The 19,096-nt window shown below is 42.2% G+C and overlaps 1 protein-coding gene across 6 annotated transcripts in view; it reads left to right on the forward strand.

Moving 5' to 3' along the window:
• Positions 1-19,096, forward strand: part of cntfr (ciliary neurotrophic factor receptor) — a 327,137-nt gene that overhangs the window by 255,561 nt on the left and 52,480 nt on the right. For all 6 annotated transcript variants that reach the window (XM_033032525.1, XM_033032497.1, XM_033032521.1 and 3 more), the window contains 2 exons: positions 2,277-2,443; positions 6,027-6,190. In XM_033032525.1, coding sequence (XP_032888416.1) covers positions 2,277-2,443; positions 6,027-6,190 — 331 coding nt within the window. The remainder of the gene's footprint in view (positions 1-2,276; positions 2,444-6,026; positions 6,191-19,096) is intronic.

Here is a 19,096-nt window from a genome sequence, read left to right on the forward strand (position 1 = left end):
TTGAATTGTGACTGAATGTCTAGTATTCAGTAGCTCTGAAAGACGAAAATGGTTTATTTCAACCGTGTGCGAATGTGGCGCCGACGGACGAGAGGCCGAAGCAAAGAAGTCGAAGCCAAAGAACCGAATGGAAAAGAGGCCGAAACGCCAATAAACCGAAAGATTACGAAGACGAAACGCCTACTAACTGAAAGGATGGGACGCCTAAATGCAAACTAACCGAAAGGGCGGGTCGCCTAAAAGCCAACGAACCAAAAAGCTGCGTCACCTAAAAGCAAACTTACCGAATGGCCGCTCTGTCGAAACGCCACCTACCTGAAAGGCGGCGTCACCTACAGGCCAAAGGACCGACTGCCGCTCAACAGAAACGTCCAATAACGGACTTGACGTTGCCGGGGGGCGGGACTTGTCAGCGATTGATCCAGAACCCCGCGTCAATCACATCACCGTAAAGGCATGAACATTGTCCCACTCCTCCACTCCACTCCACCCGACCCGCAGCCCGCGGAGGGAGGCCGTGAGAGAGTGGGAGCTGTCCCGAGCGATGCACACCTTCGGCCGCTTACAACTTGGTGCTTGGGTTCAGATTGCCCAATCACCTATGGCTTGTGTGGGAAAATGAACCCCACGCTCCCATCTCCCCCTTCTCTCTCCCCTCTTCTCTCTCTCTCCCTTCACTCTCCTCCTCTCTCTCCCCTCTTCTCTCTCATGCTCTCTCTCCCCTCTTCTCTCTCCTGCTCTCTCTCCCCTCTTCTCTCTCTCCTCCTCTCCACTCTTCTCTCTCTCTCCTCTCTCTTCCTCTCCTCCCCCCTCTCTCCCTTCTCTCTCCCCCTTCTCTCTCTCTCCTTCTCTCCCACTTCTCTCTCTCCTCCATCTCCACCCATGGGAGCGTCCCACAGTCACTGGCCGCGATTGGACCCCAAGCCCCACACCAGGGTGATTCTCCCCTGCCCCTTCTCTCTGCCTTCTCTCCCCCTTCTCTCTCTCCTCTGTCTCCACCCATTCTTCAGAGTGCGTCTGAAAGGTCTCGACCCGAAACGCCATCCATTCCTTCTCTCCAGAGATGCTGCCTGTTTTGTGTGTGGGAATCACCCTGGTGTGGAGGTTGGAGTCCAATGGCGGTGCATCGCGGTCAGTGACTGTGGGGCGCTCCTGCGGGTGGAGACGGAGGGGAGAGAAGGGGAGAGAGAGAGAAAAGGGAGGGAGAGAGGGGGTGGGAGAGGAGAGGAAGAGAGGGGAGGATAGAGAGAAGAGTGGAAAGAGAGGAGGAGAGAGAAGAGGGGAGAGAGAGGAGGTGAAAGAAGGGAGAGCGAGAGAGGGGGAGAGAGAAGAGGGGAGAGAGAAGGGGGAGACGGGAGCTTTTGGTTCATTTTCCCACACAAGCCATAGGTGACTGGGCAATCTGAACCCAAGCACCAAGTTGAAAGCGGCCGAAGGTGTACAACCCCCACTCTCTCACGGCCTCCCTCCGCGGGCTGCGGGTCGGGTGGAGCGGAGGTTTGGGACAATGTTCATGCCTTCACAGTGATGTGATGGACGCGGGGGTCTGGACCAATCGTTGACAAGTCCCGCCCCCCGGCAACGACATGTCCGTTATTGGACTTTTCTGTTGAGCGGCAGTCGGTCCTTTGGCTTGTAGGCGACGCTGTTTTTCGGGTAGGTGGCGTTTCGACACAGCGGCCATTCGGTAAGTTTGCCTTTTATGCGACGCAACTTTTCATTTATAGGCATTTCGTCTTCGGACTCTTTCGGTTTATTGGCGTTTCGATCTCATTTCCATTCGGTTCTTTGGCTTCGACTTCTTTGCTTCGGTTTCTTGTCTGCGGCGCCACGTCCGTTACCTATTTCAACATATGTTTGAAACACTAGAAAGCTAATCTACCTGTTTAGTTACATAGTCACACGTTCAATCCACAGAAAGGACTTGAATGTGCAATCTAGGCAAGTGCGATTAATATTTAGGAACACTATAAGTTTTACAGGTCTGCTTGGATTCAAAACTTTATTGACCGGAATAACATTGCACCAGACTGAGCAGTGCACTCACGGAACATAAGTGTTGCATTCTGATTCCTTACCATCATTTCAAGAATAACTTTGCCTCATGGCTATACTGATAACAATGCTATTGTATTACGTGGAGAATGCTCATTATAACTTCAACCCACATTAAAGATCTTAAACTGAAATTATTTGAAATCTCTATCTTAGAAAAATATCACAATGTTCTGTGCAGAATGATTGTTTCTCACTGATTGCACCTGTTTTTTTCACAGGCATGGAGATAAGGAAATTGAGAGCATTAAGGGAGCCAACCATAAGAACAGGTGCAACATAAGATTTCCAGAAATGTTTTCTACAAGCAAGTACACAGTGACAGTAACAGCAAGGAATGCACTGGGCTCCAACTTTTCAACCATTTCATTTAATGAAATTTCCATAGGTAATGTTCAGCAATGAAAAAACTGGGAACAGCTATAGTGTTAATATAAAAGTTAAATCAAACTTATTTAGTTTTGATTTGGGGACAAGAATCCAGAGCGAATTGTATGTGCTTTCAATAGTAAACAAGTTCAATTTTCCTGGCTGCATGATGAATATCCCACAGAAATGTGCAGGACAAGTTGTTATTACACATAGGGTAGTGGGGGCTGAAAACGCATTGCCAGGGGTGGCAGTGGAGGTGGATAGTGGCATTTAAGAGGCTTTTAGATAGGCACATGGAAGTAGAGGGATATGCATCATGTACAGGCAGCAGATTAGAACAATTTAACTTGGCATCATGTCTGGCACAAATATTGTGGGTCGTGGGGTAGGTTCCTGTGCTGCATTGTTCTATGTTCTATACACATGTTAATTACACAGTTAGAAATTAAATTATTATTTTTGCATGCAACATATACGCATGTAACATATATAAACACATTGCCTTATAGTTGTAGGGAAGGAAGTGGATGGGTGGGTAGAACATTGAGAATATCTCTGATAGATTGTTCAAATTAGTTAATGAGGTAGACAAAAGCAGTTTATACCTCTTTGTGTATATAATGTGCTGCAAATAGCAGAACTCTGGGACCGTGATAGATGAGGTAATACTAATGGAGGGAGAAACAATGAGGCCAAGTTATTGATAGCTAACTGACAGAATGACTAGTTTTGATATAGACAGAACGTGTAACTTAAGCAAAGTTGGAGAATTTAAAATTGAGCATGGAATTCGGCAAAGTGTTCAGTGTGAAGATGAGGTGTTGTCCTGAAGTTTAAGCTAGCCCCAATTGTAACAGTGCTGGAAGTCACTGTCAGATAACTCATAGAGGAAGCAGGAAGAAGAAATAATGTGGCAGGCAACTAATAGCTCGGGATCATCCCGACAGACTCCGTACAGATGGACTTCAAAGTGAAAACCCAATCTGTGTTTGGTTTCTCCATTATAGAAGAGGCCACATTGTGAACACTAAATGTAGTACACTAGATTGTAAGATATGCAAGTGAATCAATATTTCATCTGGTATAATTGTTTGGGTACTGGGATAATGAGAAGAGAAGGGGTAAAAGGGCAGGCATTACATCTTGTGTAATTGGGTGGAATAGTGCCAATCTCTTTCATTGATTGAGAGGAAGCATAACCAGAATATGGATTTTTTTTTTTGCCATTAAATATTGACATCCTTTACATCTAACAGATGTGTTTTCTGGTAAATATCACCCCTTTTATACTTAGTACAAAAAATTACAATTTTTTGGCAAACATTTTCTCTTCAAGATAAATGTTTTCAACCATTTGAAAATTTCTGATCTGTATCATGCATTGGAAGGTAGTACCACCGACCACTGGAGCTTAATAACATGAGCAAAATTCACAGTGATCTTGTAAGATTATGACATTGACTGCATATGGAACACAGTGGTATGATAGTTATTCACTAGGTAGGCAGCCAATGTTCATAAGATCAGGTGATTGGAGCAAAATTAGGTCATTCGGTCCATCAAGCCTACTCTGCCATTCAATCATGGTTAATCTATCACTCCCTCCTAACCCCATTCTCCTGCCTTCTCCCCATAACCCCTGACACCCATACTAATCAAGACCCTTGAAGGTTCTAAGACCCTTGATTAAAGCCATGCATTTGAATACAGCCAGAGAAGCTAAGGAGATTGGATTCAAATAATTGAATGTAACAAAAAGCTTGTCTCCACAGAGGTAACCCTGAAACTCCACAGTGGCATGAAATGTGCTGTTCCCTCTACCATGTCTATATATCATTCCCAACATATTGTCTTAATTGCTTCCTCAGCACTGGGACAATTAGTAATGGACACTAAATTCTGACACTGGCAGTTATGGTCCCACCCTGTGCATTGTAAGCTAAAAAAGAACATAAACCCTTGAACATCTATTTCAAATATTTCTGGTTCCATGTTAATTCCTGTTTCTTAACTGACAATTCCACTCATCCTTTTGTGCATAATCGTAGCCACGATCCTTGTTATATCTTTACCTTTTACAACTTCAAGCACTGCAGAAGAATACTTGTCAGAAGGGCTACAACATCCATTTGCCTATAAAATTGGAGATGACAGGTTTTAACATATAACCTTGAATTTTTAAAAAGGTGTTTCATGTTTTTAAAATATTCCCTTAGTCTAAGAATTAATTTAAAAAACATGCCATTGCAAGATGATTTGTTAAATTTAAAGTGTGTACCAGATATGGAAATTGGTCTGAAACATTATATAATGTATGAAATTGAACAGATTTATATATAGTGTCTTGCATAGAAAGAGACAACTGGGTTGAAATTAATGCTCAACTTGAAACAAAGGCTTTGTTAGTTGCCATGAAATTACATCATATCAGAAACATGACACTGAAGGCATCCAAAGGCATCGGAGTTTTCTCCATAATCAATAATTGCAAATTAAATGACATCATGCCAACCATTAGGTCGGAAAAAGAAATACGCAAAATGCTGGAGTAATTCAACGGGTCAGGCAGCATCCCTGGAGAACATGGATGATCACAAAGATAGTTGGACAGAAAGGGTGATGGGACTTTCTGCAGAATTTCACATTGGAACAGCCTCCTCCCACTGCCCTTCCATCCCCCAAGTGGAATTTGAACACAAATTACACATCCATTATTCACAGGGCACCTGTCAACCAATTGGACAGGATAGGCTTCAAACCAGGCAAGGGAAACACCAGGCAGGTCTGATGCCTACATTTGAAGAACGTGCATCCAATCCTTAAACATCGGTGACATTCTCCTCTTATCATCACTGAAATTTGCAAGGGCTTTAGATTGCGGCTAGTTTTGTTCAGGTGACAAGAAACCATACTCCACCAGCTGAGCCCATGTATTTACAAAGCTAAACTCTACTCAACAATTCTGACAAGAGAGCAAAACAAAAGTAAGGCCATTCAGAGGTGATGTGAGGAAGGCAAGTGGATATTTTGGACACTCTTGCCCAACAAGCCTGTGATTTTGGGTTCATGGAATGCCTCATAAGATTCATAGATTTGTAGCAAGCAAGGCACATGACTGAGCTGGACATGAAGTTAAATTAGAGAGCTCTGATGTGACTATTGTACAGATAGGAGGGGTTGAGTAGCCTAGACCTGCTACCACGACAACAGAAACATAAACTAACAAAGAAAGATGACTATCAGCAGCATAAACCTTGTGTTTTGGTATTGAACAGAAGTCCTTAATGTTCTGACCTAAGGAGCACTAAATGCAAAAACATCTATCAAATATCAGTTAGCCTACCAATTAAATAATCCCTTTAAAACATAATTTTGAACATGTGTAGATCTAAAAGTAACAACTGTATGGTATGTTAATGAATTAGCATGGGATCATATTATTCCTGATGATAACAAAACAGAAAAAGCTATTTCTGAATGTCGCGTAACATTGCTCCTTTAGTTTGCAAGGGCTGACATTGAAATGCACCTTTCGTTCAAGCATTATGAAACCTCATGCATAAAGCAAATGCTTATTTGACTTTTTTTTCTCTTTGCAGTGAAACCAGATCCTCCAGAGATAATTGAAGTAAATACAATTCCTAAATCTCCAAGCAGACTGGAAGTCAAATGGAGAAATCCAGAGTCATGGCCTGAGCCCGATACTATGCCCCTCAAGTACTTCCTGAGGTACAAGCCTGTCATTCTGAATGACTGGCAGCATGTGAGTGTTTCTTATTTCAGCTACACTTTGCTAACTACAAAGTATAACATTATTACTCCATTGAATCATTCCTCTTAAGACAAAAAATGAATGTCTTTGGAAATCAAACATACATTTCAAGTAATTAAGGAAAGTCATGACGGTTATCGGTGAGATGTAGAAACAAGGAACTGCGTGTGCTGGTTTACAAAAAAGTCATGAAGTGCTGGAGTATTGCACTATTTAATGTGTGTGTGTGTGTGTGTGTATCTAATAATATGGTGTTAAAAGTGACCGTTCTTGAAAGGAGAAAGATTTGCAGGATTGGAGGAGATGTTGGGGGAGGCAGGCACGTGGATAGCTCATGCATTGTGCCAGCCTTTATTCAATGAGCCGAATGGCCTCCTTCAAGGAAATATGCACACTCGGATCCTAAAATGGTCACATTCATGAAGTAAAGATAAATGTTGATTACTTCTTCAAACTTGAAGTCTTCTTCTTGCATATGGTGTGCACAGCCTAAAGTTGCAGGTCAACTTGTTCTATTTGTTCTTGTTTGTGCACATCGGTTTGATTGCATTAGTCGAAACAGGGTGGACCACATGAAGGTTGCAATCCCCACCCGAGAACTTGGTTGAAATTTACTTTAAAGGGATATAAAAGATGGAAGCCACACTAAAGAAAGTATCTGATTTAAGAACTTTAAATTAGATTGTAGATGGCTCAGCTGGTTTTCTTTCCCATTCAAAAGAATAGTATCGTGTCTGTAATAATGTGATATCCGATATGTAGTCTCATGAAAGTAAAATCAGCGTGCATTCACATATTCTTATTAATATGCTTAAGTATCCTTGTTATTTAGATACTTAAGATGGTTAATCAAGACATTAGCTATTGCAAAATTGTGCGCAAGTCATGTATTAATGTTTTTATAAGGTGCCCCTAATCCCTCGAGGAATTTCTTTCAAAGAGCCATTAAATTGGCTTTATATTGTTTAATAGCAAATTTGGTAGTAGGAATAAAGGTGCAGATTATTTTCTAAATGGGGAGAGAATCCATAAATCGGTGCAAAGGAACTTGAGAGTGCTGGTGCAGTGTTCCCAAAAGGTTTCTCCAAGTCGAATCAGTAGTAAAGATAGCAAATGCAATGCTAGCATTTATTTCGAGAGATGTAATGTAATGCTGGGAAGTAACAAGGAACTAATACTGAGGCTCTATACGTCGCTGGTCAGGTTGCATTTGGAATATTGTGAGCAATTTTGGGCACCATATCTGAGGAAGGTGGCTCTGGAGAGGGTCCTGAGGAGGTTAACAAGAATGATCCCAGGAATGAGTAGGTTTACATATGATGAGCGTTTGACAGCACTGGGCCTGTACTCGCTGGAGTTTAGAATGTTGTTCACAATACTGATGTAATAGTACTTATCAACACATGGCCTAAGGTGAATGTTAATGGCTATACTATTGTGATTTAAAAAAACCCACAGGAAGTGTCTGAGTCTGTTGGATGTAGGAGAGATTATGAGACCCAACAAACATCCCAGCTGTGCTACTGATGTCTTATGTTCCATAATTAGTAATGTTTCCAACCAAACAGTTCCATTGCAGGCATAAAAAACAGCATTCAGCTAAAACAGTGGATCATAGGCCGGACCTACTCAGTCCATAAAATGGAGAAAATAAATTAAATAGGTCCAATTACCTCGACACAATCTCAATCATGTGCATCCGATGGAAGGTGTAATGTAATCAACCATTGCTTCTACACTGCCATACATTAATATCCTGTTCCAGTGATCAGCTTGTGTCTTCCGTTCTCATCATAAATAATCCTTGATTTATGATTGCTCTGTTTATGAAATGTTACTATAATGTTATTGATTTTTTGGGGGGGGGGGGATTACATATCTTCGATGAACAAATCTATTTTTCAATGTGACCAACAATTTACCCCAACTTTTCGATTCACAGATGCCACTTAACAAAACATTTTCCAGGAAAGCATCCCCTTCATAATTCAAAAACAGTCTCAATAACCTTCGTTTACCCATGGACAAATAAGGCAAATTCCAGAGATGAGGTGGAAGTGCCTGCTTTTGTTATTTGTTGACTGATTGTGGTCAATCACATGGAGTCGGGGGGGGGGGGGGGGGGGGGGGGGGGGAAGAGTCTTCAATGGCAGAAGTCACACATACTGCAAAATAAGGCTGTCATTGTGGTTGTTGGAACTGTAGCCTCAGGACTTTTCCTCTCAAGCAATTCCAGTTTGAATACCCTATCGACCACTTTCACTCACTCAATCACTAGTGTAGTATGAGGCTTCTGTACTGCAGTAACACCTGAAAGCTTCTTCCCTTCTCACCACCATCCCCTAATTTCATCAATGAATCTACCATGATCCACATCACCAAAGTCACCTGAAGCCAGAAACACTTATTTGAAGGCTGGCCATTCTTCAGTGAATACCCCCACTTCAACCCCCCCAAAAGGTTTTCCATAATGACAACAGAAGTATGATCAACTATATTTTACTTGCCTATATGAGTTCTACAACACTGCCACGGACTAAGAAGCTTGCTTGATAAGCATCTAATCCACAACTCTGAATATTCTCTTTCTTCAATGCAGGCATAAAATGACTGCAAACTTCACAGCAAGGCTTCTTTTGTCATGCCACTCAAATCTGTAGTCTCTACCACCGGCTATCAGGCAACTGAACTATCCTACCACAACTAGTGCTGAGTAGTAGCAGTCCTGAGCTACTCATTGTCTACCCCATTGGTGACTCTCGGACTATCTTTGCCCGACTTTACTGGCTTTACCTTGCACTAAACGTTATTCCCTTATCATGTGTCTGTACACTGTGAATGGCTCGGTTGTAATCATCATGTATTGTCTTTCCGCTGATGGCTAGCATGTAACAAAGCTTTTCACTGTACCTCGTTGCATGTGACAATAAACCAAACTAATCTATACCTGGAAGAACATCAGGCACATAATAGACCAAATCTCCCAATTCCCTCTCCAACTCACATGATTTTGATTTGGAAATGTATTGACCCATTTTTTAAAATTGCTGCTGGGATAAAATGCTGCAGCTTTCTTCCTCTTTGCACTGTGAGCATAACTCCACCAACCAGATTGCAGTATTTGAGGACGGAAAAAGGTGAAGGCTCACATGGCACAAATTAATAAGAGACAATTTCAGAAAGAATTGTGAAGACACATGTTAAACACTACTAAATAGTTCAGCTTCATCCGCTATGATGCTCGATGGTCTGTGCTGAGCTGGCATTGTTTAGTCAGAGCAACTGTTGAAGACTTAGAATCGACTTCTGCTTACTTAATGCAAAGAGGAAAGAACTAGCATATGTTAAAGCAACCTTTCACTATCCAGTGACTATGTTAGAAAGTGCTCTCGAAAGTAGAGGATTGTGTTTGGTTTTGATGCACAGTATTAGTTTATGTTTTAGTTCAGAGATACAGCGCGGAAGCAGGCCCTTCGGCCCACCAAATCTGTGCCGACCAGCGATCCCCGCACATTAACACGATCCTACACACACACACTAGGGACAATTTACACATACACCAAGCCAATTAACTGCCAGACCTGTACGTCTTTGGATTGTGGGAGGAAACCGAAGATCTCAGAGAAAGCCCATGTGGTCACGGGGAGAACGTCCAAACTCTTTTCAGACAGCAGCCGTATTCAGGATTGAACCCGTGTCAACGTACAAACTCCTTACAGAGAGCACCCTTAGTCAGGATCGAACCCGGGTCTCCGGCACTGCAAGTGCTGTAAGGCAGCAATTCTACCGCTGTGTTATTGTTGAATTGCTTTTCCACCACACTGCATGAATTCATATTCAGAATTGCTCAACTGCACTGGGCTCTAGAGGGTTAAATATACCCTTAAACTCCAGCTCGAGGATGAATAATCACCTTTAGAAAATGAATGAAGGAAGTTAGATTTAAAAAAAAACATGGGCGACCTTTGTTTAACTGTTTTAGTTCTGGCAGCTTTTTACAAAACACGTCCTGAACTGATCCTGGCAAAGTCTATGGTAGGCACACATTACATGGATCACATCTCCTTGAAGACAAAGGACAGATAATTAAATATAATAAAATATTGATTTTACTTAACTAAGCCCTTAAAATGACAAAAAATATGTCTCATAGTAAGGTGCAATTTATTATCTAACGAATACTTTAAAATGTTTGGCATGTATAACAAATTGATCATGCACACAGGATGAATGAGCTATATCTAGTCATCAACTCTGTAATGAATTAACTGAAACACAAGATGCAATGGGAAGAGACACCGTGCAGCATGACTCTGATTTAATGTTTTTCATTAAAAGAATACTAGAAAAATGTCATCTGCTATCAAAGTGATGCATTTTCATATCCTTTATGCAGTTTCCTTTTAAAAACCAATACATCCTGGAAGATAAATGAATGATTTCCATGGAAACAGTTGTGGACTGAAGCAGAGGACAATGTGCAGAGGAACAAAGGAGTAAAATAAAGGTTAAAGAACGAGAATAAAAAGGGAGATGTGACAGTTAAACATTAAGGCAACATATTTGAGTCCGACACTGGGTGACATTGGATACCTTGCACAAGTTGCGAAGGGATTTGGGCTTTCAGGACCATCTGGATGTCAGTCTGCGGTGATAATGATCATACATCTCTTGGTAGGAATAATGGCTATCTGCCAAAACTGTATTATTAATGCACACTCGGCAAAATGACATTAGCGTGGTTTTATTCCTGTCTAGTGCTGTTTGATGCAGAAATCGTCTCCTGGAAGAGGGGGAAGGGGAAGGCAAGACTTTCATGAGATAGCTGTCACAGGAGACAGCTGAATAACTGCTTTTGCAATGCTAATGGTTCCGCAATGCACTGGGTATTGATTGCCCATTAATCTGACTGCTGATGGTTGGGCAAAGTGGCTTTTGGCAGCAGCACAAAGCCTTTAAGACACAGACCCAGGAAGAGAGAGAGAAAAAAAGTACATCTGAGGCATGTGACTTTGTAAGTATCTGGCTACGGCCAGATTAAAGAAATGTGCAGTTCTTTGATATAACCTCCACATTGGCCTTTTCCATTTTTAAAATGACCCTTAGACAATCGGAGCTATTGTACTCCAGATGAAATAGTTTAACTCTCAGGCTTTTGAGTATTGCATTTCTGAATTAAAATGCTAAATATTTACAAATGTTATTTACAGAAGAAACAAAACCTTCCTCTATTAAAAGTGCATTTTATTTTGTCAATTTGCTTCAGGTTTTTAAATATTTGGAGGGCAACAGCATAAATGGTTGAATGAAATATGTGCTTTCTTTATTCCTTTTATAATGTGTGAATTACATTTTAAGTAAAACACATTAGGAAGGTTTCTTGATCCAAGGCAGGATTGGCAATAAAGTGATAAATTGTTCCTGGGCCATGCTTTCTACCACATGGTTTCTACCCCATGCAGTCATCCCTAATGAAGAGTGAATGCTGAGTAAATGAAGAGTACAAATGTTAGGTGACGATCCAAACATCTTAGGGATGTAACACCCAAACCCCAGTTCCTCAATTCAAAAGATGCAAGTGACCATTTGGACACACTAAAGGAGTAAAACTACCAGCCGGATCAATCAAGAGGCAGTATGACGGGAAGCAAGAATTATGAGGGTACAGAGAAGCTCATATTTTAAAGCGCTTGTATCAATTTAAATCATGTATGAATTTATACTCCAGTATTCCAAATAATGAAAATGTAAGAAAAATTTCAGCCGAGAAAAATCTGAAAAAAGAAATTTAAATCACATTAGTGATTTTCATCTGATAATATTATTTGTTCCAAAATGTTGGGGTGCAAATACAATGATGTTAGAGCTTGTATGGACAGTTACATCAATAGCTGTTTTCCACAGTAATTTTATTATATAATGAGGTTAAATGGTTAAGGACACCTTTCTATCAAAGTAATGTGTTATTGCAGTTTCTTTTCCTGCGTTCTCATTCCTTGCAATGCAAAATAACAGTTCTATAGGCACTTGGTACTTCCAGTAACTTTGTGCAGCTTCAACGTGTTGAATTCTAAATTTGTGCAACGGGGAGAAAAAGGAAATAGTGAGTATTCAGCTTATTTATACATTTCCACCAATGTGATAAAGGGCAACATTGCTCCTATGATGAGTGTTTGTCGGCACTGGGCCTGTACTCGCTGGCATTTTTGAAGAATGAGGAGGGACCTCCGTGTAACATACGGATTAATGAAAGGCTTGGATAGAGTGGATGTGGACAGGATGTTTCGACTAGTGGGAGAGTCTAGGACTAGAGGTCTTAGCCTCAGAATTAAAGGACGTTCTTTTAGGAAGGAGATGAGGAGAAATTTATTTGCTCAGAATAGACAAAGTAGACAATAAAATCTGTGGAATTCTTTGTCACAGAAGACTGTGGCGACATAGTCAGTAGATATTTTTAAGATAGAGATAGATAGATTCTTGATTAGTATGAGTAGACCTGATGAGTATGAGTAGACTTGATGGGCTGAATGGCCTAATTCTACTCCTATCACTTGTGGCATTTTGACCTTATGAACATGAGCAGGAGAGGAGAATGCCTAGTCTCCTGCCTTTATCTAACACTCACAAGTGACTGCTTTCCAATAAGCGGTGATCAATGGTCACATTTTCCTTCTGCTTAAACCTGATCCAATGATATTGAAAAACAATTGTAGCATACCTATTGGATCTCACCAGTTAACTCAACGCAGACTTCAAATTTATCCCCCCCCTCATTGTCGGAATGGCTGAGTTCCATGCCAGCTATTCCACTTAGTAACTGAGGCAAAGGGGGAGACGTATAAATTGCCGTAATTACCCCTTTAACTTTGAAGATACACACCTGTTATGTCATGAAACATCTGTCAGACTGATGTTCTATTTTAAGATAGAAAGTTATGATGCAGAATTAGAGACACAGAAACACACAAAATCAAAGTTAATTTGGTTCTCCGATAAAGAATATATTCGAAAATAGCTGGTGCACAACCTTCACCACAAAGCTGAGGTGCTCAACTATTCCATTTGGATTAATATTGAGCATTTTTGTCCATTCGTGGAAGTAACATTGTAGAAGAGAATGATTGCTCTTTCACTTATACGCTTCACAGGGAACAGAATCAGAGGCTGACAAATAGACTGAAATCCCTCATATGAATGCAATATGTTCCACACATATCCATTTTTCAAAAGAATCGCAAGCATAGTGCAAAACCACCAGAAGTTTTAACGCCGGATGTAATTCTGGTAATATTTTAGAATGACTGAAATGACAGAGCACAGTCACTTGCAGCACGGTGGAAACATTCTGAAATCCTTAAGCGGTTAGTTTAGTTTAGTTTAGTTTAGAGTTACAGCGCGGAAACAGGCCCTTTGGCCCAACGAGTCTGCACCGACCAGCGATCCCCGCACCTTAACACTATCCCACACACACGAGGGACAATTTTACATTTTTATGCATTAATACCAAGCCAATTAACCTACAAATCTGGACACCTTTGGAGTGTGGGAGGAAGAGAACGTACAAGCTCCGTGCAGACAAGCACTCGTAGTAAGGATCGAACCTGGCACTGTCAGGCAGAAACTCTACTGCTGTTCCACTATGCCGCCCTATCACAAAGAAAACAAAATCAAGGATTTGGCTGGGGAAAGATTCAATGGTACAGCACTTGGTTGATAGCAAGGAAAGTGCTGAGACACACTATTTTACACTGTTTTTGGTTTGTGGACCCGTTATATACTACAGCCCACAAAACACAGAGTCCTCCACTACTTTACAAATGTTCTTGTGTTTCTTATTTCCCTCTGCTGAATGTTTTATCGACTGTTCCATAAATCATTCGTCTGATCAGAGTTTAAGATCGTAACATTTTATGTCCTTTATGTGTTTTACCTGCTCGTCTTTTCCTCTCCTTTGGTAAAGAAGCTAATTCATGTTCAGATACTATTCTTTATGGGAAGCTATTTTTTGGTGTATTATTCAACTGGTCAGTTTTGATGATGTGTCTGGTGTTAAGCTATTTAACATTGCAAAATAACAGAGTTAAAGAACACAGTCTGGGAAGGGTCACGTCCCAAAATGTCACCCATTCCTTTTCTCCAGAGATGCTGCCTGTCCCGCTGAGTTACTCCAGCATTTTGCAATACTCCAGCATTAACTCAAACCCGCCATAGGTAGTCCATGGAGAATGTCCAGTCTTTATTATTGACCCAAAAGGTCCTGTTGGGGAAAGGGAAGGCAGAGACTGGTAAAGCAGCTGCCTCACAGAAACAGAGAGCTGTGTTTGATTCTGATATCGGATGCTGTCTGCGTGGAGTTTGCACATTCTCCATGTGGGATTTCTACCACATCCCAAAGACGCGTTGGTTTGTAAATTCGTGGGCCTCTGTAAAATTGCTACTAATGTGTTGGAAGCAAATAAGAAAGTGACGACAGTCTGCCCTCGTCATTATGGACCTCTTTATGACAGATTTCAGTTATAGTGGACCAAGGTGTCCGTATGTGAAGGAGGTTGGTGGCCGGTGTGCAGAGATGTGCAGCGGAAAGGTGGCAGCGAGGAGAGAGTGAGCAGTAAAACACTCTCAAAGAGCGCTGCATTGGGCACATCTTTCAGCGGCTGCAACGCAACGATGTCCCGGGGTGTCAGATGTAGACGGAGTGCGCGCCACTGCACCTGCGTTGCCCTGGCATCACGTGCCTCAGTTGCCCCGGTAACAGCGAGAGGCTGCCGTTGCACCGACCCCCTCCTTCCGCGAGGTTATCCAATAATAGGGTGCTGAGTGGCCTACTTCTGGTTGTGGGAGCGGAGAGAGCGAGCAGCATGAAGGTGGCGTGAGTATTGGGCCGGACCGTGGCGCACCGTGTGTGTGGCCAGGGGCCCTGCGGCTCCCCGGCCTGTGAAATCCCCCTGGTTTAGACAACCCTGACCCAGCGCTTCTTCCCACCTGGCCTTGAATAAAATAGTTAATATTTGCCCCTCTTACTCAGTAATGGGCCTTAGGTGACTTTTTAGGCGACTGCAGAAGAGTATGCAGTTGCCACATGTTCACGGGTGGTTGCCGGGGAGTTGTCTTCATGGCCGTGAGGAGTTCCCGCATCCTAGGAACTAGTCGCGGCCTCATTATGGTCGCCGTGAATTTTTCAACATGTTGAAAAATTAGCGACGAGTAGAATGATGCCTCCATGAAGAGTAGCGAGAATTCTCGAGCCGTAGGTGGGTCGCCAGAAGGTCCTAATAGATTGCCAGGAGGTCGAAGGTTCTCGGAGGTAGGTTGGTGCCGGTGCTGACAGGTGAATTTCATTGGCTCATTGGGAAATAAAAGTAAGCAGTAGTTTCCAGAACCAAGGATAAACGACCGGTAATGTTAAATGTCCGTCGAGCTTCACAGCCGTGTATCTCTGGCTTCTTAAAAGTTGTCTCCACTCCTTCTCCCCCCTTCTCCCCCCTCTACCTTCCTCTTTTATAGGACTGACCGTACACTGTGCTTTAGCTGTCTTTTTACAGCGCCAACCTTCCTGTTCATCGCGGTGTGTGTCAGTATCACCTTGGCTTTGCACCGTGTGAATTTTTTAGACAGGGCAAGCGGGGGGTAGCGCTGTCTAAAAAATTCACACGGGCTGGTGAAGGAGGCGATGTGTTTGTGTGTGTGTTCCACTCTGAGAGTCGCCATTCCAGTTCCCGGTTTTTCAGCCGACTGTTGCCGGCAGTCCACTGAAAAATCGTCTAAGTGGGACAGGCCCATAATAGTGGACAATGGGCGAAAATGGACATTCCCTCACCACCCCTTCCCCGTGAACTTGTGGGGCTGAAGGGCCTGTTACATTGTTGTATCTCTAAACTAAACTAAACTAAACTAAACATCACAGCATACTGGATTCTGGCCTCATCTGAAATTTGACACGCTTCCATTAGAGGTTATTAACTAGAAATGAGAAGCAGGAACCCCGGCTGAGCTTTACTCTTTCCTAACCGAGAGACGCTAAGGTTACATCTAATATCAACCCACTGTCCCTGAGCTGGCATTCCAATTGACCTCAGCTCACTCAGCAAACCTGGGACGATCCTATCTGTGTGGATCAAAAATATTTTTTAATTGAAGCATGATCTATCTTGTCTTCTTTTAATTAAATGGGGAAGAAATGCTGATGGTAGCTTTGAAGCAGAAATGTTTTCTTGGAATATGACATTCCAAGGTGCTGGAGGCCTCCTTCATATATCCAAAATGACATTTTGTGAAAATATGAAATTGTACAGTAATATGGCGATATTTGATTTGATTTGATTTGATTCAACTATATTGTCATTGCACAAATACGAGTACAGGTACAACAAAATGCAGTTTAGCATCTAATCAGAGTGCAAGGAAGTAAAAATACTGGTTAAAACAATATGTGCAATGTGGATGAATTAAACTAGTACATAGTGCAAATAAATATATACAGATAAAAGAGTATAAAAGATAGCTAGCGTCGGGCCTGTGAATTCAGCAGGGTAATGGTATTTTGGAAAAAGCTGTTCCTCAGCCTGCTTGTGTGAGACCTGAGGCTCCTGTACCGCCTCCCTGATGGGAGGAGGGCAAATAGTCCATGGTTAGGGTGAGAGGGGTCCTTAATGATTTTCCCGGTCCATCTCAGACACCGTTTGCAGTGGAGGGCACCCATGGCAGGGAGCGGGGCACTGATGATGTGCTGAGCGGTTTTCACCACCCGTTGCAGTGCCTTCCTGTCAGCTGTGGTGCAGCTGCTGTACCATACCGTGAAGCAGGTGGTCAGGATGCTTTCAATGGTACAGCGGTAGAAGTTGGTCAGGGTCTGGGGGGACAGGTGAACTTTCTTAAGCCTCCTCAGTAAGTAGAGGCGCTGCTGCGCCTTTTTGATCAGTTTGGTGGTATTGAGGGACCAGGACAGATCCTCTGAGATATGTACCCCGAGGAATTTGTAGTTGGAGACTTTTGTCACTTTATTGTCACTTTACTAATTCATCGTTACATTGCATCTTAAAATAAGTGAAAATGTTCAAGTTTTAGGAAATCATTGTAAAGGTTATAAATGGTAATAGGGACGGCACATTGCCCCGATTACCAAAGAAGAGTCCCTTTTGCCTTTTTCTTCCTAGTTCATTTGAGCCGACGTGCATAACAACTTCTGGCTGCTCTCCCTTCCCATTGTAAATGATCCGCTGCTAAGCTGACTGTTATAGTTTTCCTCATCTAATTGTCAAGAGTGTTTAATATTCACCTGCACTCGGATGGGAACAATTACATTCTTGCTAGCTGCAGTTTTACAGTAATATTAACACAGGACACAACAAATAATAGCCCTGTCCCATGGCACGAGTTCATTCCAAGATCTCTCCCATGTTTAAAAAAATTCAAACTCATGGTAAGCACGGAGAATGAACTTAGTGGGTACGTCGGAGCTCGGGGACGTCTCTTAGCGCTAAAGGCAGGTACTCGGGAAGACTCGCTAACGGCAGGCAAGCACGGGAAGACTCGTGAAGATTTTTCAACATGATGAAAAATGTCCACGAGAGCCCCGAGTACCGACGAGTGGCCATTAGGGTAAATCTCAGAGTTCGAATCAGGGCAAACTCGGGAGAACTCTTGGAATGAACTCGTACCATGGGACAGGAGTTTAAGGGTACAATAAACAATAATGTCATGAATTATCAGTTAATTATTATTAGGATAATTAGTATTGTTATCAGTTAACAGCTATCAGTCTGAAGAAGTGTCTCGACCCAAAACGTCACGTATTCCTTCTATCCAGAGATGTTGCCTGTCCCACTGAGTTACTCCAGCATTTTGTGTCTATCAGTTACTGGCTGTTGGTATATTACACTGCTATATGAGAGAGGTTCACACTCACTTCTGCCTAACATATGTATTTGCCTTGACAACGTCAAATTACATCATGGATCAAAAGATGCCTCCTGGCATTAAATATATATGTTTAGTAGAAGTAAATTAATATGGGTGGCGTGCTTGATGACTGCTGATGGATTGTGGAAAGCATGTGCCAAGAAAAAAGGAAGATGCATTTCGGAAAAGCCTTTCAGGACATCCCAAAATTATTTATAATGATGGCATTCTTTAAATATGTAGTTGGTATTGGAATGTCGGCAGCACATATCAGTACCAAGCGAGTTCTGCAGGTATGGATGTGCTATCATTTTGTTAAGATAAAAAAGCAAAGATGATTAAGGGGTGTGTCAGTAGAGCTATTGCCTCATAGCGCAATAGACCCAGTTCGTTCCTGACTACGGGTGCTGTCTGTACGTGTTCTCCCTGTGACCGGCGTGGGTTTTTTTCCGATATCTTTGGTTTCCTGCCACACCAAAGACGTACAGGTTTGTAGGTTAATTGGCTCGGTGTAAATGTAAATTGCCCCTAGTGTGTGTGTAGGATAGTGTAAGTGTGCGGGGATCGCTGGTGGGATGAAGAACCTGGTTCTGCGCTGTATCTCTAAATGAAATTAAACTAAACTAAATGCAAACAATTTGATGGCAGTCTCTGAAAATAGAGGAGCTATAGGAGTACCTTAATCTTTTCCATAGTGCCTTAAGTCAGGCTAATATCTTGGTTCAAACATAACAGAGATGTGATATTGCAGAGGGTAGAGATACATGGGATCTAATGCATCTACAACAACTCTGAAATATTTAACCTGAAACTGGCAGATTTGTATTTACTTCCGCCCACTCAACAGGGTTGTAACACTGCAATAAAATATGAAAGAATATTTAGAATAAGAGAGATACATATCACAGAGTGCCAACAATCTAAGCCACAAGATTCAGGGGAAACAGCAGCATAATGTAAAAGGGACCCACAGCCCCAGGAGGGAATTATCATTGATTA

Source organism: Amblyraja radiata, chromosome 1, assembly GCF_010909765.2.
Source record: "Amblyraja radiata isolate CabotCenter1 chromosome 1, sAmbRad1.1.pri, whole genome shotgun sequence".
Classification (NCBI taxonomy): Eukaryota; Metazoa; Chordata; class Chondrichthyes; order Rajiformes; family Rajidae; genus Amblyraja; species Amblyraja radiata.